Genomic DNA, 24,451 nt, shown 5'->3' on the forward strand with positions numbered 1-24,451 from the left:
GCAGGTAAGCGTCTTGCTTCTGATGTACCATCAGTAAAAGGAGCTTGCGAGCCCAGCGACATTTCACCTGCAGTGTTCCCTCCGCCACCACTTCAGAAGATCTCAGTACCTTTGTTGTTTTTCTGTGTCCATTTTTCTCTAAACGTGAACGTGTGACCTGCATCCTCATTTGCTTGTTTGGGGCCTGTTCCCAGTGCCCTTCCCAGAGAAGGGGAGAGAAGAATGTAATGTTTCATTTTTATGTACACCCACTCTGACGCCGTCTGTGCCTACCTGGGCATTTGCTTGGGGTGCCATTTGGGAAGGGTCGTCGGTACAACTCAGAAAGACGTGCTAGTTCCTCTTGCCTTGTGGAGAAACCCTGACCCTGTCTTTCTTCTTGTCCCGCAGGTATGACGCTGCCTCTTGCGTTTAGCCATTGGAGCAGTTACAATTTTCTGTGTTGAAATCATTCTGAAAACTCAAACACTAGACTGCAGCATTCAAGGAAAGCCAAAGCCATTGGAGGGGGAACAAAGCCAAAAACCTTGTGTCTTATTTGTTCCAAGAATTTCACTGTCCCTTCCCTACCTGCTTCCCTCCCCCACCCCCCAACTGAGCCATTGCACACAGACAGACAGCATGGCAAGCAAACGAAAATCTACGACCCCGTGCATGGTTCGGACATCACAAGTAGTAGAACAAGATGTGCCCGAGGAAGGAGACAGGGCCAAAGAAAAAGGAATCAGCACGCCCCAGCCTGACGTGGCCAAGGACAGTTGGGCAGCGGAACCTGAAAACGCTTCCAAAGAAAACGAAGTGATCGAGGTGAAATCGACGGGGGAAAACCCATCCAAAAAACTCCAAGGCGGCTATGAATGCAAATACTGCCCCTACTCCACGCAGAACCTGAACGAGTTCACGGAGCACGTCGACATGCAGCACCCCAACGTGATTCTCAACCCGCTCTATGTGTGTGCCGAGTGCAACTTCACAACCAAAAAGTACGACTCCCTGTCTGACCACAACGCCAAGTTCCACCCCGGTGAGACCAATTTCAAACTGAAGTTAATCAAGCGCAATAATCAGACTGTCTTAGAGCAGTCCATCGAAGCCACCAACCATGTCGTGTCCATGCCCACCAGCGGCCCCGGAAGTGGGGACAGTGATGCTGGGATCTCCGTGAGCAAAACCCCCATCATGAAGCCAGGGAAACCGAAAGCTGAAGCCAAGAAGGTGCCCAAGAAGCCCGAGGAGGCCACCCCTGAGAACCACGTGGAAGGGACAGCCCGCCTGGTGACAGACGCCGCTGAGATTCTCTCGAGACTTGGAGGCGTGGAGCTCCTCCAGGACACGTTAGGGCACGTCATGCCTTCTGTCCAGCTCCCACCAAATGTCAACCTTGTCCCCAAAGTCCCCGTCCCGCTGAATACTACCAAATATAACTCTGCTCTGGACACGAATGCCACCATGATCAACTCCTTCAACAAGTTCCCTTACCCGACCCAGGCTGAGTTGTCCTGGCTGACAGCCGCTTCCAAACACCCAGAAGAGCACATCAGAATCTGGTTCGCCACCCAGCGCCTAAAGCATGGCATCAGCTGGTCCCCCGAGGAGGTGGAGGAGGCCCGGAAGAAGATGTTTAACGGCACCATCCAGTCAGTACCCCCGACGATCACTGTGCTGCCCGCCCAGCTGGCCCCCACAAAGATGTCGCAGCCCATCCTCCAGACAGCCCTGCCATGCCAGATCCTTGGCCAGACCAGCCTGGTGCTGACCCAGGTGACGAGCGGGTCAACGACCGTCTCTTGCTCCCCCATCACGCTTGCTGTGGCCGGAGTGACCAACCACGGCCAGAAGAGACCTCTAGTGACTCCCCAAGCTGCCCCCGAGCCCAAGCGTCCACACGTCGCTCAGGTGCCAGAGCCCCCACCTAAGGTGGCCAACCCTTCGCTGACCCCAGCCAGCGACCGCAAGAAGACAAAGGAGCAGATAGCACATCTCAAGGCGAGCTTTCTTCAGAGCCAGTTCCCCGACGATGCTGAGGTCTACAGACTCATTGAGGTGACCGGTCTCGCCAGGAGTGAGATCAAGAAGTGGTTCAGTGACCACCGGTATCGTTGTCAAAGGGGCATCGTCCACATCACCAGCGAATCTCTTGCCAAAGACCAGTTGGCCATCGCGGCCTCCCGCCACGGTCGCACGTACCATGCCTACCCAGACTTCGCCCCACAGAAGTTCAAAGAAAAAACCCAGGATCAGGTGAAAATCCTAGAAGACAGCTTTTTGAAAAGTTCTTTTCCGACCCAAGCAGAACTGGACCGACTCAGGGTGGAGACCAAGCTGAGCAGGAGAGAGATCGACTCCTGGTTCTCGGAGAGGCGGAAGCTTCGGGACAGCATGGAACAGGCTGTCTTAGATTCCATGGGGTCTGGCAAAAAAGGCCAAGACATGGTGGCCCCCAATGGTGCTCTGTCTCGACTTGACCAGCTCTCTGGTGCCCAGTTAGCCAGTTCTCTGCCCAGCCCTTCACCAGCAATTACAAAAAGTCAAGAACAGATTCATCTCCTGAGGAGCACCTTTGCGAGAACCCAGTGGCCTACGCCCCAGGAGTATGACCAGTTGGCAGCAAAGACTGGCCTGGTCCGAACTGAAATTGTGCGTTGGTTCAAGGAGAACAGATGCTTGCTAAAAACTGGAACCTTGAAGTGGATGGAGCAATACCAGGTACAGCACGTAGCAGACGACCATGGCTACGACGCCACATCGAGGAAAGCACCCAAAGCCGTCATCATTGAGAGCCCAAAGAACGGGAGTGAGGTGGGTCCGCAATATTACAAGGATCCCAAAAAGCTCTACAAAGAGGACTTGGAGAAGTTGGTACCCAGGGCGAAAGTGGGCAGCGAACAAGCAAAAGATGGTTTGCCAGCAAAGCCTTCAGAGGCCATCTCGGACAGGTCAGAGGGCAACAGCCAGGATGGCCAGGGCAGCGACGAGAACGAGGAGTCAGGCGTTGTGGACTGGGTGGAGGTGACGGTCGGAGAGGAGGACGCCATCTCAGACAGGTCAGACAGCTGGAGTCAGACTGCAGCCGAAGGCACGGCAGAACTGGCTGACTCGGACTCTGACGGCGTCCCTGCCGAGGCCAGCCAGGCCTAGACAGGTAATTCCACCTGTTTGCCCCGGGCCACTAGGGGTGGATGCTGTCTTGCTTTTTTGTTATTACCAGAGTTGATATAGATTGTGGGATACACAGATGTTGACACAGATGATAGGTTCTTTTTTTTTTGGTGAGGAAGATTGGTCCTGAACTAACATCTGTTGCCAATCCTCCTCTTTTTGCTTGAGGAAGATTGTCGCTGAGTTAACATCTGTGCCAGTCTTCCTCTATTTTGTATGTGGGACGCCGCCACAGCACAGCTTGATGAGCAGTGTGTAGGTCCATGCCCAGGATCTGAACCCATAAACCCTGAGCTGCTAAAGCAGAGCACGCAAACCTAACCACTATACCACCAGGCCGGCCCCAATGATCATAGGTTCTTTTTTTTTTTTTTTCTTTTTGAGGAAGATTAACCCTGAGCTAACTGCTGCCAATCCTCCTCTTCTTGTTGGGGAAGACTGGCCCTGAGCTAACATCTGTACCCATCTTCCTCTACTTTATATGTGGGACACCTACCACAGTATAGCGTGCCAAATGGTGCCATGTCCGCACTCGGGATCCAAACTGGCGAACCCCAGGCTGCCGAAGCGGAACATGCAAACTTAACTGCTGCACCACTGGGCCGGCCCCGATGATAGGTTCTTTTTAAAGATTCTTTTAAAAAAAAGGAGAAAAACAGGAGCTGGTAGATTTATGTCCTTAATTGCAAGGCTATGCTGAGAGGAGTCGGCACTGTTGCCAGTGGCCTTAGGGGCCTGTCCATTCTAAAGTCTAGTTGCAGTTGTAACAACAACACATCTTCTGTCTGTCTTGTGTTCGCTGCTGTAAGAAACAAACATGACAAGGATATGTCTTTTCCTTTTTCTTTTTTTTTCCTTTTCTTTTCTTTTTGGATTCTTTCCAAGAGTCTGTATCTCGGTTTACAGAGTAGAGATTTGGGGTTGTTTCTTTTAACCTGCGAGGTTCGGACAGTCCTTGGTATCTGTCTTGTCCTGACTAAAGGAAGGTGTGTCTCTATAAGTAACCCTGCTCGTAGCTGTGCTGATCGGGACCCCCAAACCCCTTGAATCTGGAAGAAACTGGTGTAAATTAGGCCTGTGGAGCCACAAAAGGCTGGGAAGGGAAGTTACCATGGTTACTAATGGCCATGTCATCCACATAATGGAACGTGCCACCCAAGCTTGGTGCGCTTCACAAGAGGTCCCTGCACATCAGGGCCTAAGGCCCAGCAGCTTGGTGGTGAGTTTAGAAGAAAGGGGGGGTGATTGGGGAGAGGCCTATGGGAGGGAAAGGTCCAGCTTGGACGCCGCAGAAATATCCCCAGGGCAGCTTGGAACCCGGAGGGAGAGGCATGATTTACAGTCTGCCCAGGTGCCTTCTCCAGAGGTCACTTAAAAGGCAACAGAAGGGGCCCCCCATGTCATCTTTCAAAATAATGAAATGAAGGTAAGAACCTCCAGAAAGATTGATAAGGCCCCAAAGGGAGCCCTGGAAATTACCGTGCCTCTTTATTAATGAGCTTGGACAACTTTGGCTGGCCATGTCACTCGTTAATTCATTTATTCCGTAATAAAATGAGGCACCTGGCAAAAAAAATAAAATCCTCCGGAAACCTCATTTTAGCCAGTTCCATCAGCTAGGAGAAGAGCGATTTCATGAGCAGCCAATCACAGAATGCTGTCAAGTCTTCTTTCCCCTCTGACTTTTTGGGAGGAAATGGTAATGGTTGGGGGTGAGGATGCAGCCCCAGAAGTGGGCGCTCGTGATGGAAGGGGGTCAGAAGTATACCAAGGTCACCAATAGCCCCAACTACCTCCATCTGACAGCCTCAGTTCCGTCCTCCCTCTGGCCATGTTTCCTGCCTTCTTATAAGATGCCACCAGTCCAGCCCACGTCTCCCTTGTGGAAATGAGGGAGCCATTTTTTTGTCCCATCAGAATCTGCCTGAAAACTCCTAGCTTGGCCTGTCTTCTGTCCTTGATCTGTTCAACGCCTGACATAAGTCTACATGATTGCTTTTTCCTCCTACACAGAGTAAACATGAGAGTTCAGTTCAATTCACGCACCTACTGTGTGCTGTTGCTGTGCAAGGCAGCGGAGATAACGTGATGAAGAAGACAAATGACATCCTCATTCACGTGGAGCTCAGTCAGGCCAAGGACAGAGGAAACTGCTCTTTCCTCTCCTAGCCAGGGCGATCCATGGTATGATGGAGATGTGGACATGCTGTGTGTGGGAGCACACAGGAGGGGCACCCAGACTGGGGGTCAGAGAAGGCCTCCTGGAGGAAGGGACCTCTGACTCAGGGGCTAGCTGGTGGGAAGGAGTTAGCCAAGTGCACAGGCAAGGAAGAGAGTGGTTCCAGTGGAAGGAACAGACAAGGCAAAGGTGCAGAGACAAGAAAAGGAATGGTGCTGCTGAGGAAACAAAAGAGGTTTGGTGTAGCCAGGAAGTCAGGTTTGGGGTTCAGCAAACGATGAGAAGATGCAAACTAAAAGAAAACCTGATGCGTTTCCACGGCAGGCAAAAGCTATCCTGAACCAACTATGTTTGCTGAGTATAAGGATGCTAAGTGTCCCTGTATCCCAGAGTGAGCTCAGATGGCACTTTCCGGGTCCCCTTTGCTGAGGGGGAGGGGTCTGGGGGCAGCAGCTCCCTAGCAGCCCCTGAGGCCACCTGTCCCCAGCCCTTCTCTCCCAAGCTATACCACTACCAACAGTTGAAAATGCCCCTCTGGGTCGGCTGCCACTGTGCCCGATACTCCTCTGAGGCCCAAGAGACGCGTAAAGGGGGGAAGCAATGCTCACACCATAAAGAGCAGCTTTGGGAAGGGAGGGAGGATGGGAGGGGGACACAGGGCCTCCTGAGTGGCAGAGGCTGAGCTGGGTGCTCTGGCCGCAGATGGTCTTATCAGTTCTCTGAGCGACTCTGAGAGGTAAGCTTCTCCCTATTTTTATAAACCCAGAAACCAAGACTCAGAAACCAAGGTACTTACCCACGTTCCCCCAGCCAGCACCTCAGTTTCTCTCCAGAGCCCTCACTCTTCCTACTGCGGTTTCTGCCTCCTTATTTCTGACCAAAATTCTCCATTTCTGGTGGGGAGATACCTAGGATTTGGGGGGTGACTTCTGAGTGAACATCAGATAATTCAGAGATATAAGAACCAGCTGTCTCCCCCAAAATCTGCAAACTCCCAGGAAGCTCTTTTTATGTGTATTAATGGTAAATGCCACAAATGTGCACTGGAAAATGTCCCTAAACAGGACGCCAAGATCTACTTCCCACCTGGCCACACTGAGCTCCCTAATTGGCTTCCTGATCCTTCAGAGGGGCCGTGGCCTGGAGAAAGGAGCTCAGTGCACACTGCGGGTGCCTCCTGGACGGAGGCAGCCCTTAAAGCAGCCTTTCAACTGAGAGAGGGAAAAAACCTCCCCAAATTACTTCGCAGCTTTTATGAACCGAACACGTGGGTCTCTTGAAATTCATAAATACCCAGTGATGCCTTTATTTAAACACATATTTATTGAGGAAGCTGCCGTTGAGTTCACTTGTTATATATACAGTAATCCTGCAAATAACACATGGTTTTGACTTCATAAAAGGGGTTATGTGAGGCACGTATGAGAGAACTTGAATAAGCTGCTGCCAGCTGACTCGAAGATGCGATTTCCTCTGCAGGAGTTAAGCATCTGCCCTGGCCAGAGCCTCTGACTGAAGCTTTGCAAGGCTCATAGCCATGTTTGACTCAGTCCAGGCTCGCCTTGCCCTGAGATTAAACACAAAGATGAGGCATCCTTCCCAGCCCGTGAATTGTGTTGTCTTGATTCAGTCTCCAGGTGCAAACAATTACAGAGCCATCCATGGAGAGACCTGTCCTGGTAAGGAACTGAAAAATAAAGTCCTCCTTTCCTAAAAATGAGCCAAAATACTCAAGCCAGAGCTTGTCAGACATCTGCCTCGGTGTTTGGCCAGGTGGAATATCCCAGCGCCCCTACTACGAAGAGTTTCTATTTATTGGTATATGCCCTAGGCTCAGCATTCTTCTAAGCACATCTATTAAATCGTTGAAACTTCACAACAACTCTGTGCGATGGGTATGGCTTTTTCCCCCATTTTCCAGACGGCAAAACTGAGGCTCAGAAAGACTTGCCCTGGGTTCCTCAGCCAGCAGCTGGTGGAGCCTGAAGGCCACTTCTCATCTGTCAGGCCAGCACCTGAGCCAACCACTGTGGCCCACCCACCACCTCTCCGACAGCGGCGCCACCACCACCACCCAGGCTGAACCCACAGGACGTGGTCATTTCTTAATTCCATGTGGGAGTGGGAACTATTACACAACTGTCCATTCACTACCTCCCAATTTCTGACTATTTCCAACTCCTGGTGATTAGGGATGGCTTTGGGGAGGAGGTACATTTTGTGAAATGTCAGAATATTTTTCCATAGTTTTTTCCACACTCAGAAATATTTTCCATAGTTCAGCTTGCTTAAAATATTCAAGGCTTCCAAGTGTGGCATCCTGGCTACAATTTAGGATCCAGGATATGTTTATGCCCCCACCATCTATTCAGATTAGGTATCCAATTTTTATTTGAATGGATGGATGGGTGGGTGGATGGATAGATGAAAATATCGTAATTATCTCTTTCCCTGTCTCTCCTCCACCAGACCCTTGAAGGCGGGGACCATATCCCATTAATCCCTGAATCCCCAGTGCCCGATTCAGAGCAGATGCTCAATAACAACTTGTTGAACCCACCTGAGAATTAACAAAGATAGTCAGCTTTCAATTATCTGGGATCTGGTATTTCTGTCCTTTGCTTCTCCTCATTTTTTTTCCATCACTTATTAGTCCCACGAGATGGCAACAGTCAGAGGAAGGGAGTCGGGGCCAGTTCTCTTTCCATGTGTGTGATCAGCTGGAAGGAAAGGTCTGTTGAAGAATCGATCACTGGATATTTACTGGGTGATGCTTCTCAGAGACCACACATTAGCCTCATTGTCCTGGTTCCTAATGGAGAGTTAACTGTTAGCACTTCCATTTATCTAATTCTGGAGCTACTCACGCTAGGAATTCTCACTGTGCTTTGGGCGACTTGTAGCAACTTAGGAACCATGAAACCTGAGCCTCTGATTTTTCAGAGCAGGGATGCAGGCCCCAAGGAGAGGAAGTAACTAGTCCAGAGATATTCATGAGAAGGGACTTGGGTCATTCATCCCTCAAGCATTTGTGCGATGCCTGCAGCGTGCCAGGCTCTGGAAAGCAGTGGTGCCCAGTTCGTCCCTGCCCTCGTGGAGCCCATAGTCTATTGAGGAATGAAGCTTTAATCAAAAAGCAAAAGTTGACAGGTGACAAGGTTTTGAAGGAAAGGTACATGGTACTGTGAGAATATAGAGTAGGGGAATTTGACCTGATTTAAGGTGTTGGGGAAGGTTTCTCTCAACAGGTAGTAGATAAATTGAAGTCCAGAGGGCTAAGTAGGAGTTGGCTGGGCAGAAAGGGAAAGCCATTCAAGGTAGAAAAAATAACATACTGAAAGGCCTGAGACCAGAGGGAACTTGGCGCATCAGGGGACCTGAAAGGTGGCCTTTGTGGCTATGACTTGCCTGAATTCAAACTTCATAGAAGAGCAGGGGTCAAGAGCCAGTGTTAGGTGGACTCACATATAATCAAATTTTCCTTTGAAACTCCTCCACACCAATAAAGAAGACTCTAGATGATTCTGTGTGTATGACCCTGCAGAGAAAGTTTGAAATCCCCTGAGATACTCGAGGAAGGAGCAAAAGGAAAGTCAACTTGCAGATGTCTGAGTGTTCAGAACCTTCTGGCCTAGTGGTAAATGGAGGATGGGTGGTGGAAAATTCTAGAGCGCCCACATGCCTATACATTTTACTTTCTTCTCTTTTACTATTAAGTTTCTATAACCTTAATACTTACTGTATTGGCCCACCAGGGCTGCCATGACAGAATACCACAGACTGAGTGCCTTAAACAGCAGAAACTTGTCTCACGGTTCTAGAGGCTGAAAGTTCAAGGTGCCAGGAGGGTTGGTGTCTGGTGAGGCGTCTCTCCTTGGCTTACAGATGGCCGCCTTCTCTCTGTGTCCTCACATGGCCTTCCCTCTACACATGTGCACTCCTGCTGTCTCGTCCTCTTCATATGAGGCCACCAGTGCTATTGGGTTAGGGCCCCACCCTTATGACCTCATTTAACCTTCATTACCTCCTTAAAGGCCCCATCTCCAAATATAGTCACATTGGAGTTTGGGGTTCAACATACAAATTTGGGGGGGACACATTTCAGTCCATAACACTTACTAATAGAGTTGTCTGTTGTTAGGATTAAATGAGATAAGTAAAAGCTCCTAAATGGGCCTGGCGTATGCATCAGCACCTGCTCGACGGAAGCTGACTTTGAAGTTGCACTCTCTTCACGTGGGGAAGAGCTTGGTCGTCTGCTTCCTGCCTTTCCAAGTTGACTGTTTCGGTTGGGGTCCCACTGATACAAGCTCATGCTGTTGGGTGTCAATTGCATCTGGGGTGGGGGTCCTGGGGCAACGACCAAGGGCAATATTTGCCGAGCTTTTACTGTGCCAGGCACTGCTCAGGCACTCTGTGTGTGTGAACAACTCTCTGGACATCATTTTCTTCATCTTATGGCTGATGAGAATGAGGCACGGAAAGGTAACTGTCCCAATGTCATTGAGTTAGAAAGTGGTGGAGCTGGGGTTCACACCCATACACAAATCCATGACCACATTGAGAGTGCCTAGTGAGTTTAAAATATGCTTCCGTTTGCTCAAATTCTTTGAACTCCACTGGTTAACATCCACAGATGGAAAGTGGGTAGGAAGGGCCAAGGGCCCCTCTGATTCCTTCTGACTTTGAGCCTCCCTGGGAGCTGCCTGGGAGAGATTTACCTGGCTTATAAGTCTTAGCCATTTCCCCAACCCCAGAGCTTCCCCAAACGGCTGCAGGAAAAGAGCTTTGCTCAGATGTTCCAGAGCTGACTGAGGCCTGGGTGTGGGCGGGGGAGGATGATGAGGGGCCGGATGGAGCTTTCCCTCTCCACTGGAAAATTGCTCAGTCCCTCTCCACTCCACCATATTTTCCTTTTCTCCCTTCTAATTAAAATCAGACCAACCCCCCTCCCAATAAAAAAAGTGTGACTCAGAAATATTGAGAGATAATAATCACTATCACAGTGCTTGTCTTTTCTTTCTCATGGAGTATGGTGTTATTCTCTCCCAAGTCAGCAGGCCTTAGGGAAATTCCTACAGACAAAATTAAAAAGAAATAGAGAGGCCAGCACAGTGGCATAGTGGTTAAGTTCACACGCTCCGCTTTGGTGGCCCAGGGTTTGTGGGTTCAGATTCTGAGCATGGACCTACACACCGCTCATCAAGCCATGATGTGGCAGCATCCCACATACAAAATAGAGGAGGATTGGCACAGGTGTTAGCTCAGCAACAGTCTTCCTCAAGCAAAAAGAGAAGGATTGGCTACACATGTTTGCTCAGGGCCAATCTTCCTCACCAAAAAGAAAATGGAAAGCTATCACATGGGAAAAGAATTCTAATTGTTTCATGTCTCCCCAACGGGTAAAGTAATAGGAAAGCAGATTTTGCTAAAGAATTAGTACTTTTTAACATTCCAAGTTGTCTCCAAGATAGAAAAGGGCAGCTGTGGGAGGCAGTGGGCTCCTTGTCCTGGGCAGGGTTCAGGGAGAGGCTGGACATCCGCTTGGTGGCAATGTTCAAACAGTGGCCATAAGGAAATGGGCTGGATGACCCTCCCAAAGCTGAGATCTGGTGCTCTAGGATCAAGTGATCCCTCAGGCCATTGGTCCTTGCGGTGGGGAATGTCTGACCAAGTAAAATTCCAAGTAGAAGCCCAGGGGGTTAGCAAGAGGCCACAGACTCAAAATCACTAGGATACTCTAAAAAAAACCCTGAAATGTGAACTTTGTCACCAATCTTGTGTAACCAGCTACTTCTAACAGCTCCATGCTGGCTTCCCATTTTTCATTCATTAACAAACATTTGAATATCTCGTGTGGTCCAGACACAAGCGGAGGTGGCGGGGCAGGGGTGAGCAGTGAACACTGTGGACACGATCCACGTCTTCACGGGCCTCACACGATGTCCAGTTAACCAGGCAATTTGAAGACTGCGTGATAACAGCTGTGCTGGGCAAGCCCTGAAGCAGGAACTTTTAACAAGGAGACCTGGTGGCGGCCGGAACGAGGCCTTCCGGGTCTGCAGCTGGGGCTTGCGGCCGGAGGGGGAAGGCGGCTGGGCCTCAGCTGTGTCCCTGATGGAGAAACCGCCCCTGTCCTCCGTTTCCAGCATCTCCCCAGCTGCCGCTGCCACACACACTGGGAGACACCAAGTGAGAATGGAAGTCCAGAGGTTCCAAGGGTGCTTCCAGGGCCCAGAGCCATCACAGACATCTGGGATCTCTACAAAAGCCAAGAGAAAATGTGGTTTTGTCTCCCTTTCTCCAGGTCATTCTCTTGGCCTTACAATCTGTTTTTTGGGTTGTTTTGTTTAAGGAGCCTTATTCAGAATTTTTTTCTTTATTAATACATATGATTGAGGATGATACATGTTCACGTCCGTAAGAAATTACCCAGGGAAGCATAAAAACACACTGCCAGATGGGGAAGCGCCTTAATATTGAGTTTTATCTACAAAGTGAGAGTTTTTGCCAATCACTTGAAGAGAGAGGGTTGAGGTCTGTTAATGAGATGAGAGAAAGAAAATGACAAACACACAGGTAAGCTCACTTACACCCAAGGCCCTAAGTTTACGCCTGGCCTGCCTCAGGGGAAAATGAAGCAGTATTTCTAGAGCACCTGTGTGCTTTGCAGGCCTCATCTGTAACCCTCCCAGCAGCGTCGGTGATGAATTGAGAAGGGAGTCCCGGGAGGTTAAGTAACTGATGTCGCCACACAGCGAGGAAGTGGCAGAGCCGGGATCCCAGCTTTCTCCTGCTGCACGGGTCCTTCCATGCTGCCCCACCGCGGCGAACACCCACAGTCGTGTGCTGACCTGGCCTTCCTCAGCCTGCTTGGGAGAAGGAAGAGCAGTCGCCGTCTACCCACCTTGGGCCTTGTTTCCTGGAGTCCTGAGAACTGTTCAGGTGGACATCCCGCCAGAGGCAGGCTCCTTTCCAAAGGAAGACCACTTGCTGGGAAAACTCTGTTCCTCGGGGAGCACAGGAGGAGGCTGGCTGTGGTCCGTGCCCACCAGGGGTGCAGGTGGCTCTGCGCGGGACCACCAGCCCATCTTTGAAGCAGACGTGCTCTCTCCTGTGCCTGGTGGCACCCTGCAGGGAGACGCTGTGCGTGCAAAACAAGGAGCCCTGGACTTGGTCAGCTGTGGGAAGGAGCAATTAAAGCTCGACTGGCCGAGGTGGACTCCAGCGTCCACCCCTTGCCAGTTGCCTGAGGCTATTTAATCTCTAAGCCTCCATTTCTTCACTCTGAGGGGGGCTAACAGCCTCCTCCCTCCCAGGTTACCGTAAAGAGTAAATGAGATGATCTGGATTATCGCTTAGCATCAGGCCTGGCTCATAATAAACGTGAGATAAGTATTAGCAACTCTCATGATCACATTCACGATCTTATTGTTTTTGACTGTGCTGCTGAGCGGTCATGTGACCTGGGGAGCTCACTTCTTCTCCCTGAGCTCCCATTTTTTTCCTCCTGAGATGAGCGATGTTGGCAGCATGAGGATCCTTGTAGCTCTTACAATTCGGTAACTTTTGCTGGGTCACTTTTGGGTGGTACCAGATCCTAAGGACACCCCCAGAATCTGACTTTATCCACAGACGTATCTTTTACAAGTTGGTCTCTTAACTCCAATATTCAGACTTATTATCAGGAGCGTCTAGAGGATGTGGGTGCATTTGACATCCAGATTTTAGGAATGAGCGACAGTGTAGACAATCTGCCGACGCCTTTGGCTGAGGAGTCTACTCTTCTTGCTCTTGGCCCCCTGTACAAAAATACTTCTCAGCTCCTTTCTCAGCAAGAAGTGGCCAAGAAATGACGTGGTCTTACCAGGAGGGAGGCAAAGTAAAAGCCAGTGGCTTCAGGAACCTGAAGATTTGATGAACTTCCAGCCTGTCATGGAATGCTGGCTGCATCCTTTATAGCCTCAAGCCCGCCCTGTGGATTCTTGCCCTGGATCTCTGGATCCCAGGAGCCCACAAAGGTAATGGAAGTCTGTCTGAGTTTGCTAGGGCTGCCATAAAATACCACAAACTGGGTGGCGTAAACACCAGAAACTTACTCTCTCACAGTCTGGAGACTGGAAGTCTGGTTGGCAGGGTCGGTGCCTTCTGAGGGTTGTGAGGGGCAGTCTGTGCCTCGCCTTTCTCCAAGCTTCTGGTAGGTAGGTTGCTGGCAATCTTTGACTTGTAGATGCATCACCCCAATTTCTGTCTTCATGTTCACATGGCCTTCTCCCTGCGTGTCTGTCTGTCTGTTCAAATTTCCCCTTTTTATAAGGACACCAGCCATATTGGGTTGGGACCAACCCTAGTGACCTCATTTTAACTTGATTACTTAACTCTGTAAAGGAATTTCCAAACAGGGTCACATTCTGAGATACTGAGGATTAAGATTTCAACACGTTTTTTTTTGAGGGGCACAACTCAACCCATAACAAGGACCTTGGACTATTTTCATCACTTCAAAGTATATAAAAATTAAACATTTCTCCATACTGACTCTTAATTAATACTGTTTGTTAAGAGCACAGACTCTGGAGATTACCTGGGTTTGAACCCTGGCTCTGCCACTTACTAGCTGTGTGATCTTGGGCAAATTATTTAGCCTCTCTGTCCTAAGTTGCCTCACCTGTAAAATGGGAATAATGATAATACCTACGCCTCTGAGGGTTGATATAAACATTAAATAAAAAATACGCTAAAAATGTCTCATCTCATTATGATTACTATTATATATCCTATCCCGTTTGGAAAAGGTTCCATCTAACAAAAGCAGTGAAAAGTGGATATAATACCTACCATGTCCCAGACACCATTCCAAATGGTGGCGCGTATGTCAACGTATTTAATCGTCACAACAACTCCACGAGAGGGATGCTGTTACCATCCCTGTTTTACAGAAGTGAAACTAAGCCCAAGAGAGATTGAGTCCCATGTGTGTGGCCCCACAACCCGCAAGTGGAAAGGTCAGAACCCAAACGGAGGTTTGTCCGACTGTAGGGCCTTTTAGGAACCACTGTGTCTGGCTGCCTCTCCAGGAATCAGAAAAGGGTCTTGTAATGATCAAAAGAATCACAGGCCACCTCCTTCACTTGCCCAGAAAATCATCCTGTTTTCAAAGGCCTAACCCTGGAGGCAATTCCCAGAGTGTCAGACTGTGCTCGGGGAAACACACTCCTTTAAAACAGGCCCCAAACTTGAAGGGGATGCGTCTCTCCTCCCAGCCTGGGGATGGCTTCTGGAGGTCTCCTTTCCGGGAGAGCCAGGAAGAGGCAGCCCCCGACGCCTTGCACCCAGGGAATGACGATCATCTCCCTGACATCTCGTCTCTGTCCTTGTCATCTTTCTAGGAAAGTCCCTCTGAACTGCTGTGCCGTTGACTGCTGTGCTGTCTTGGAAGAAAGAAGAGAACTTCCCGCCCGGCCGTGGGCCGCCCTGGCCAGAGACTCCAAGCGCAACACGATGGCCCGCGTGTGCCTGCAGGGTGCAGGACCCCAGCCGCGTGCACACGCACCTCCCAGAGGCCCGGTGGGAACTGTTCCTAGTGCCAAAGTCCTACTACTGCGTTTCCAATGCGTCCTTGTAAATAGTTTGCTCCTCTGCCCCACCCCCGCCTCTTGCCCTACTGGAACTGATTTGTACAATATAGGAATTTTGCTACCTTTTTAATCGAGGGCGACTCTCTTTTCCAGCACTACCATTGTAAGGTTTTTTCCAGAAGGGAGGGCTGATCCCACAAGCTTTTCTCCTTTTTCTTTTTTTTTTTTCATTTTATTAATTTGGGGGAGGGGGGATGGTAGCCTTAGTGCCATTATAGCTACTGGATTTTAGAAAGGGGGAGTTTGTTTTTAAAGGTAGTTTGAAATCTGGGAGATTTATTCGGGGGAAGGGCTGGGATTCGGGCGTCTGTCTCAACTTGAAGATGGTTTACAAATAGTGGATCTTCCAGATCAAATCTGTTTCCAGTTCTGCCCCCAGCCGCCTTTGGGGTCCCTGCTGAGCCACGCACGCGGCTTTCTGAACTGCCAAGAGGTGGGTCTGGTTTTCCCGCGGCCTGGCCTCTCAGGTCAGACCTTGGGCCCAGCCGGCACGGGGAGCACTGGGTGTCAGTGTCTGTCCTTTTTAAGCACCCCCCTCGACCAGCAGAAAGGGCTCCCGCATTTGTTAGCATTGTCTTTACTTCCGGGAAATTAATACAAAAAGAGATCTTCCTATCTAGATGGTACAAAGATGACCGGCTTCTGTTTTCCGTTCTGTTCCTAACTGCCTTTTCTCAGTGTGGCATTTGACAAGATTTCAGCTCGAAGCCTCACCATGAATTGATTCTTTTTGTTTGTTTGTTTGTTTTGGGCCAATTTTAGATTCTTGAGTGCACTTTTTTTTTCAGTTAGTCCTAACTTTTAAAGAAGAAAAACCAAGAGACCTATCTCGTGTAAATGTTGCAACATGAATTGTGTTTGCAATCCTCCCCCCACCCACCCCACTGCCCCCCATTTGAGTCCACCGCACAAATAAAATGCTAGGGAGTTTGGAAAAAAAAAACAATTTTTCTAACTTGTTGCTCATTTGTTGTAACTGAATAAAGCAAAAACTAAACATTTTTATAACCTTTTCCTCTGCTTCTCATTCTTCATTGCTGTCTGGCTCCCTGGACACCGCGTGAGGGTTCCGACTCAGCCACCTCCCATTTCAAATCCGTTCTGACCGCATTTCTTGTTTCCCGTCTTGGTGAGATCTGACATCGCAAGCAGGACTTTAAAAACAGGGTGTAAATGTTGACGGGGGACTCTTCGTTATCTCTTTGATACAGAGAAGTAAGTGCCAGGCCCTCCCTTCTCCAGGGTCTTCACAAATACAATATACAATACTACGGAAATGAGCATCGGAATGGGAACGCGACCTGCGGGCCATGCCCACTGCTCACTCTCGGGTGGTCTGAGGTAAGTCACTTCCCTTCCCTGGGCTGTGGTGACTGGTGACTGGGACACTGCTGTTTCTCTGAGAAGGCCGGCTTTTGTGTCTCTGCCTGTGTGAGGTTTAAAGAGTGCCTCACTGTTCATGGATGAACACTCCAGACCAGTAGTTTTCAAACGTGAACAGGTATCAGAATCACCTGGAAGGCTAGTTAAAGCTTCTGACTCAGTAGGTCTGGGTGGGACCTGAGAATCTGCATCGTTGACAAGATCCCAGGTGAGGCTGATGCTGCTGGTTCAGGGACCCCACTCTGGGACTCTTTGGTCTAGGTGTTTCATTTTTATAGAGACTTACCGATTTTGGCCTGTTGATCTAAACTAAGTCTGTGTATGAAGCATGGGTAAGCACATTCTTCAGATAGAAGACCGTTCCTCCTTCCCCCGCACTTCCCCAAATACAGGAAACACTGAAAAATCAGGGATTCAGAAGAGGCTGGCCTTTTCTGGAAGACGCCTCAATATTGAGGTTAAACGCAGTGTGTTGAGGGAAAGTTCTGGTCCTTGGCTGAGAAACCCTGCAATCCTGCAGCAGCCGCTGGCTGTGGGCTCCCGTTGCCTTGGAGATACCTACCCACTAATCTCTTCCTCCTGACCTCCTTCACCCCTCCTCATTGTCCCTCACTTGGTCCCCTGCGTTCCCTGAGTCTCTGGCGTAGTCAGGATGCAAGGATGCCTTCTGCTTAGTGGAATCTGCTCAGTGCCCCCAACCCACCCCTGCTCCAGATACCACACTCCGTCTGGACCACTGCAAGAGCACCTGGTGTCTCTGGTGAAATGTCACCCATCTCCCACAACTCCCCATCTGCAGGACCAGGATGAGGGTGAGGTGAGCAAGGCACCTAAGGGTGAAAAATTTAAGGAGCCACGATCATACATTCCACCCTGCCCCTGCAGGACCCTGAGAGTGAGCACCTCCGTAAACTGCGTCACTTGCCTCACCTGCCTCACCCCAGCCCTAGTATGCTTTCCTCTAACCCTACTTTGTTTTCCTCCATCTTGCTTTTCACAACATCTCATCATATATTTGTTTGTTTACCCTCTTTTAATCCTACTGCATTGCAGCCTCCATAAGGGCAAGAGCTATGTCTGTCTTGTTCCCTGTCCTACATCCTCTGTGCCTAGCACAGTGTTGGGCACATAGTGGATGCTCCTTTAAATATTTGTTGAATGGATTGGTGAATGGATGAATGGATGGATGGATAAATGGAGAGATGTGTGGATAAATGGAGGGATAGATAAATGGAGGGACGGATGGATGGATAAATGGAAGGATGGTTGGATGAATGAATGGATGGATAAATGGAGGCATGGATGGATGAGTGAATGGACGGATGGATGGATGGGTGAATGGATAGATAAATGGAGGGATGGATGGATGGATAAATGGAGGGATGGATGGATGGATGAATGTATGGATGGATAAATGGAGGGATGGATGGATGAGTGAATGAACGGATGGATAAATGGATGGATGGATGGGCGAATGGATGGATAAATGGAGGGATGGATGGATGAATGGATGGATGGAATAAACGAGGGATGGATGGATAAATGAGGGATGGATGGAGGAGAACTGCCAGCTCTACAGTCAGACAAACCTGAGTTTGAATCCCAGCTCTATTGCTGACAATCAAGGTGATCTTGTGGAATTTACTTCACTTTTTTCGGGGCGCTAGTTCCTCATCTGAGACCTGGAGATGCAGACTTTTGCCATGGGACCAGTGTGAGGATTAACTGAGTTCATGAATGCAAAGTACCCGGCACACAGTAGGTGCTCCACAAATGTTCCTTCCCCTCCTGCCACTCTGCCTGGAGCGTGGCCCCAGGTGAGGCAGTGTGATGGCTGTGCCTTTCCATGCCCGGGTGGGAGGTCTGTGTGAAGAGGGCAGACAGGAGGAAGCTGGAGTCCGGTCTAGGAGATGCTATTCCAGACACCTGTGCCTCTGGCTTTGGCGACTTCGCCATATGTAACCAATCCTCTCCTTCCACCCCTACGCCCCCAAACTCTCCCCTACCCCCCACCAAAAATAATCCCAAAAATACAACCTGTACTTTTCCTATTAAAAAGTGAAAAATGGCTTTAGCCAACTTATTTCCTGGTGCCTGCCTGCACTGCCTTTCCTGTCTGTGCCCGCAGCACTGGGAGGCCCTCATCTCACCACGCTGTCATGTCCTTCCAGCCCATTAATGAACATCAGACCAAACCTGGCCTCCAGCTTCTCTCTCGGCAGGCAGCTGCTTTCCCCTCCCGCTATTTACCATCCTTGCAGTTCCGCTTGCTATTCTCAAGCAATTATAATAAATTCTTCAAGCAAGGCAGTGTGAGATGCTATCAAATGCCTGGAGAAACTAAAGGAAAAACCTAGCCAGAATGGTTGTCTTTTTATTTTAATTTCTGCACCAAAGAAAAAGCCTTGATAATTGGTTGCAAGGAAAATACACAGGGAAGATGGTTGTGCGTTTTTCACTACCAAGCAAAATATGTCAAACTATCTTTTCCCCACTGGAAATGATTAAAGGGTGGCAGAAACACTGAGAGAGGTTCTGAAGGGGACTAGATGGACAGCATTCGCAGTGAGGTGCGGGAGAGCAATGGAGCAGAGAGAACATCTGCTGGTTTTTTTCTGCCCGTACCTCTTAGCATACCATCTCTTCCTTTAGGGTTCACTGGTCTCTCCCCTCACTCATCTGATTCTGGGGGCCTGCCCACCCCCTTCCCACAGGGCAAGCCATGGCACTCCAGCCCCTGTTCCCAGGACCAGGTGCAGGAGCACTCAGATGCTGGGAGGAAGAGCTCCCTTGTTCCATTTAGATGGTGAGTGTGACAATATCAGCCTGGAGCCGCCAGCAGCCAAAGCCCCTGCCAGAGAGGGGAAGCCAGTCTGTAGTCTGTAGGTAGAGAGAATGAGGCCAAAAATCAAGAAAAGAGGCATAGGAGCAAAGAAAGGAGAAAGAGATGATGATGACAGCCATGGTGATGGTGGTGACAATGACAATGGTGACATCATTTGAGTCCCTGGACCCTACCATTCCTAAGGCGAGCCCCCTATCTTTCCAGTTTCATAAAAACCAATATATTTCTCTTTTTGACTTAAGCTAAAAACGTTTTGAGTTGAGTTTCTGTCACTAGACTCTCAAAGAGTTCTGACGGGTTGATGAGATTCTGAGATGAAAACCAAAGAAAGGGCAACAAATGTAAACAGCCACCTGCGGCCAACAGCTACCGTCCTGGAGGGGTCATCTCTAAGGTCCTTGCTACTCAGGTGTGTTCCCTGGACCAGCTGCAGCAACATCACCAGCGTGCTCGTTAGAAATGCAGCATCTCCGCCCCCACCCCAGACCTGTTGAATCAGAATCTGCAATTCGACACTGTCCCCAGGTGATTTTCTATGTTCCTTCAAGTTCAAGAAACCCTGCTCTGAAGGCATTGAACAGCTCCTCCTCCCCCTCCTCCAGCACACTGAGGGGGCGGGAGGGTCTAATAATACACCATAGAGCTTGGTTTCAGAGTGTACACTCTAAGGCCTTGGGGAGCAGGGGAGCAGAGGCAGGAACAGGATGAAGAGCGCGCGGGACACCAGGTGTGGGTGCACTTGTCCTTCCAGGCCACCTGGTGCACAGCCACTTCCAACCAACAGCTCTCGGAAATGACAGCTCTCAGTGGCCTGCCACAATACAATCTGGAGAGAACCACCGGAGATGTCAGTTCCCTCCTACTGATTCCTGAAAGCTCCCGTCTGGAGCGCCACACAGCTGGATGTACTTACAATCCGCAGCGGAGACACCATCATTTCCCCCCGGGGGGTTGATCAATAAAAATGAATTTAAAAGACATCTAAGCGCATCCCATGCCATGATGCAAGCTGGGTATCCTGTAGAGTGTAGAGGCACATTGCCCCTGACTTTGAGGAAAGGGGTGACAAAGGTGTCCATTAGTAACTCTAACACCTTCGCCTAGAACAAGCCTCCCGAGCATTACAGACTGCCTCAGTCTGGATCCTTGCAGGAAAGAGATGGAACACCTACACTGAATGATTTGGAGGCAGTGTATTAAAAGGACTGTTTACAAAGGTGTGGGCAGGATTTGGGGAAACCAAGAAGAGAGGATGTAGGGAGGCTGGCCCGAAGGGGTAAGGGATGGGGCAGTTACTGGAACCTGTAGAGGACAGATGTACAGTCGGCTTCCTGAAAGGAGATGTGGCCTTCAATAAACCATGGTGACCCAGCAGAGGGGGAGTCAGGGAAAAGCATCCTGACATCATTCTGCTCCCATCCTCTGCCCTCCTGCCACTGCCTCCCAATGGCCAAACCCAGCAGAAGGCAGAGGGCAAGGGGATCTGTCGATGCAGTCTGTCAGAATCTGCCTCCCAGCACACAGAGCAGGTGGGTAAGGGTGGCGGTGGAAACGGATGGTCCAGCACACAGATCAATCTATGGGCTGCACCAAAGATGGCAAATACACACCAAGCATGCCACATGCCCCACTCGAAACCCATGGCAGACGTTAATAATCAATCAAAGTGCTTTTGCCTGCTGAGCTTGGACAGTCCTTCACAATACTTAACACAATACTTAATCACGTCAAATCTGTTAACCTTGGAACTTATGATGAAATATGTGGTGAGTGCCATTGCTTGCCTATCTAATATCCATCCCCTCATTCTTCCTTGCTAACAGAGCCAAGATATTGCTCAGCCAGTAACATACTCCGTTCACAGGTGAGAAACTCAATTTCCCTTGCAGCTAGGAGTGGCTAATGAGACATGCGCAGAAGACCAATGCATAGTTCGTTCCTCCCTTCTTATTACCTTGTATACATTGGTGATCTTAAGACTAAGTCCCTGATGGCTTCATTGAGCCCCTGAACCAGTGCCATAGCTGCCAGTTTTCAAGCTGCTTAATGTCAGATGAGTAAACCTCTGTTTTCTTAACCCACCACTCACTAGCATTGTCTGATGCTTACAATCAAATGCTCTCCTGATTGACACAAAACCCAGTGCCATCCTTTGGCTCGATAGATACGAATGCTTTCACTCACACATGTGTTCGTTTATCCCTGCGCTAATTGCCAGGTGAGACATAAGTTAGGCATAGTCTGTTCCCTCCTCAAGGAAACGATCTATATTTTGAAGGATGAGTGGGCGTTTGCCAAGTGGATAAGTCAGAGGAAAGAACAAGAAGCAGAAATGAAAGAGTATACACAATGTCAGGGTGGTAAGTAGTAGGAATCCAGCTAGCAGTCTCTAATGTGTAACAATAGAAGAAACCACCAAAATTGAACAACCAATTTTGAAAAATAACCAAGGCACCCTGATCCCAAACCAGTCATGAAAAAAACTACTACTACAGCATCTACTTGGAAAGAACCTGAAAAATAGCCAAAGAATTATGCTATTTGCTTGTATGATGGGAAATCAAAAACGTGGTTTGGGATTTCCCCAAAACAAGTATATATGAAATAAATATAAAGTGAAACAAAATAGATTCATAGTCTTTTACCCTGAATTTGCTTCCCATAGCTGAATTTGTGTCACAAACCTTGGGACCAGGTCCATCTCTCCAAATTTACCCCCCAACTCCTTATACAATCTCTTCCTCTGGTCACACTGGTCTGCTCACTGATTGATGAACACTCCCTGGGTCTGTGCAGCTTTCCCTCTTCGAATGCCCACCCCTTCTCATTTCTTGCCTAAATCCTACCCGTTCTTCCAAGCCCAGCTGAGGTACCACTAGACCAAGTAAAGGCAAATCTTGGACCACAGAAACAGGATTTAAGAAAAACACACATATCCCAACTGGCTCTCAGGGAGCCCGGCTGCTCTGAACTCCTGGAGCATGTCTCATCAGTGGGATTTATCTGGTTCTAACCACACATGGGCTTAGTTGTTTAATCTTCTCTTTCTGTGATGCCCCTCTAGGTCAGGAAGAATGCTGAACATCAGTTGTTTTCAGCCACCCAGCATCACTTCCCCCTCTCCTTTTAGCAACACTCACATCCCCTCCCATTGAGGAAGTCTTCTCTGGACCTGCTTTTTGCTTGTTCCAACTAAAGGATGTTGGTGTGGTACCAGCATGGAACAGGACCTTCTGTCCATGAGCAGTCATGTGACTCAGGCTTAGCCAATCGTAGCACACATTTCTGACCTCAGTGAGTGGTCCAAGGGGTACACACAGGACCCAAGCCAGGCCAATCAGAGTCCTTCTTGAAGTTTATAGAAATTGAAGCAGAGAAGGAGGGAGGAGAGAAAGAAAAAGACAAAAAGAGGCAGAAGCAAGGAGAGAGAGAGAAGCTGATGACATCATTTGAGTGTTTAGATCCAGTCAACCCTAAAGTTAGGTTCACCCCATCTTTCCCAGTTATGTGAGCCAATAAATCCCACTTTTTCTTAATTCAAGTTACGTTACTGTTGTTTGGCAATGAAAGAATTGTGACTGAAATCCATCCTATTACCCCATGCCCAGCACATGTCTGCGGAACCGATAACAATAGAAGATGCAAAGGCAGATTAGATTATATTTAAAAATATGTCGGCTATGATTCCATTTACAGGAAAGGTCCAGAATAGGCAAACCTATAGAGATAGAAAGTGGTTGCCTGGGGGAGTAGGGGTGGGAGGGTGGGGGGTGTAGAGGGGGTTAGAGGTGAAGACTAATAGGTATTGAAGTTTCTTTGTGGGGTAACGAAAATGTTCTAAGATTGATTGTGGTGATGGTTATGCAACTCTGTGAAGATACTAAAAGCCATGGAACTGTACACTTCAAACGGATGAATTGTATGATATGTAAATTATATCTCAATAATATGTAGTGTGTGTGATAATTGAAACTAGAAACCAAACAGAAAAAGCTAAATCTTGAGTTAGAGGGAAACTTGATTTAAGGAACATACACATGTCAAAATTAATATGTTATCTTTTCCCCCAGAACCTGCCCCTATGTTTCCTGTCTTGGTGAATGGCAGCGGCAGCATTTCATTGCCCATGCCAGAAATCTCGGGGGCATTTTTCACACCTGTTATTTGTCCCTCGATTTTAACCGAACACCAAGTACTCTCACTCCTAGCTCCCCAGTATCTCTCCAAACGACCCCTCCACCAGCCCCGTAGCTGCTGTCGTCACTCAGATCCTCTCTGCTCTCTGCACAGCCTCCTCACTGGTCCCCTGCCCCAGTCTCACTGCACCCGCCCCGCCCTCACCCCCCCCCCCACCCCGGCCCCATCTGTTCTCCAGACTGCAGCTAGAGTGATCTTTTCTACAACGTAATCCACTCACACCTTTCCCCTGCCTGTCAGTGGCTCCCACTGCCTATGGAACAAAGCCCAAGCTCCTGAGTCCGCAGACAAGCTCCACTTGGCTCCAGCCTCTGCCTGTATCTCCCAGCTTCCAATCTACTGTATCCCATCCCCTCTCTCTCCAGGTTCTCTCTCACCTGGTGCGTTTGCACCTGCTGTTCTTGTTCCCTGGACTTCCCTTTTCTTCCTTCTTCACCTGGCAAACTCCTCTGACCCACGCAAGCCCCAGATGACTATCCTGTCCTCTGAGAATCCTCTCCAGACCCTTTCCAGCCAAGTCGGGTGCTTCTTTCCTCTGTGCTCCCAAAACCCCTTGAGCGTGTTTTTATCGTAATTCTGGACACACAGGATTGTAGTTGTCTCTGTGTTTGTCTGCCATATGAGCCTGTTGTCTTTTTGCAGACAGGGTCCAGGTCTTTGTTATCTTTATATGCTAAGACAGGCTGGGGACAAAGTGAGCATGCATTCAATCATGTTTTGTATGAATAAATCTGCACTAGCAATGTCAGAAATTTCATTAGACTAGGGATGGCAGTAGGATATTTGAAAAAAATATCATTTGTGGGAAAATACCACTGATGGGATAAAATCGATTAATGTTCACAAACTTCTTCCCTTCACCCAACCTGCCCAAGAGAACCTCCAACCCTTTCTCCCCCAACTCCCCGAGAGAGCAAGTCCTAGACATTTTTGGTGCAGAGTCTGAAGTCAGCAAAGGGTGACAGCAGCAGAAGGGCCAAAGGAGAAGTAGAAGGACTTAGGAAAGAGGTCAAATCAGTCTACATAATAAAGGATGGAGAGCGAAAAGAT

The 24,451-nt window shown here is 49.0% G+C and overlaps 1 protein-coding gene across 8 annotated transcripts in view; it reads left to right on the plus strand.

Annotated features, from left to right (window-relative positions):
* Positions 1-15,984, plus strand: part of ZHX2 (zinc fingers and homeoboxes 2) — a 153,462-nt gene extending 137,478 nt beyond the window's left edge. For all 8 annotated transcript variants that reach the window (XM_070631963.1, XM_070631966.1, XM_070631967.1 and 5 more), the window contains 2 exons: positions 391-3,142; positions 14,728-15,984. In XM_070631963.1, the coding sequence (XP_070488064.1) occupies positions 622-3,138 (2,517 nt within the window). In that variant the 5' untranslated portion in view covers positions 391-621 and the 3' untranslated portion in view covers positions 3,139-3,142; positions 14,728-15,984. The remainder of the gene's footprint in view (positions 1-390; positions 3,143-14,727) is intronic.
* Positions 15,985-24,451: the final 8,467 nt, after the last annotated feature.

This window comes from Equus przewalskii, chromosome 8 (genome assembly GCF_037783145.1).
Source record: "Equus przewalskii isolate Varuska chromosome 8, EquPr2, whole genome shotgun sequence".
Taxonomy (NCBI): domain Eukaryota; kingdom Metazoa; phylum Chordata; class Mammalia; order Perissodactyla; family Equidae; genus Equus; species Equus przewalskii.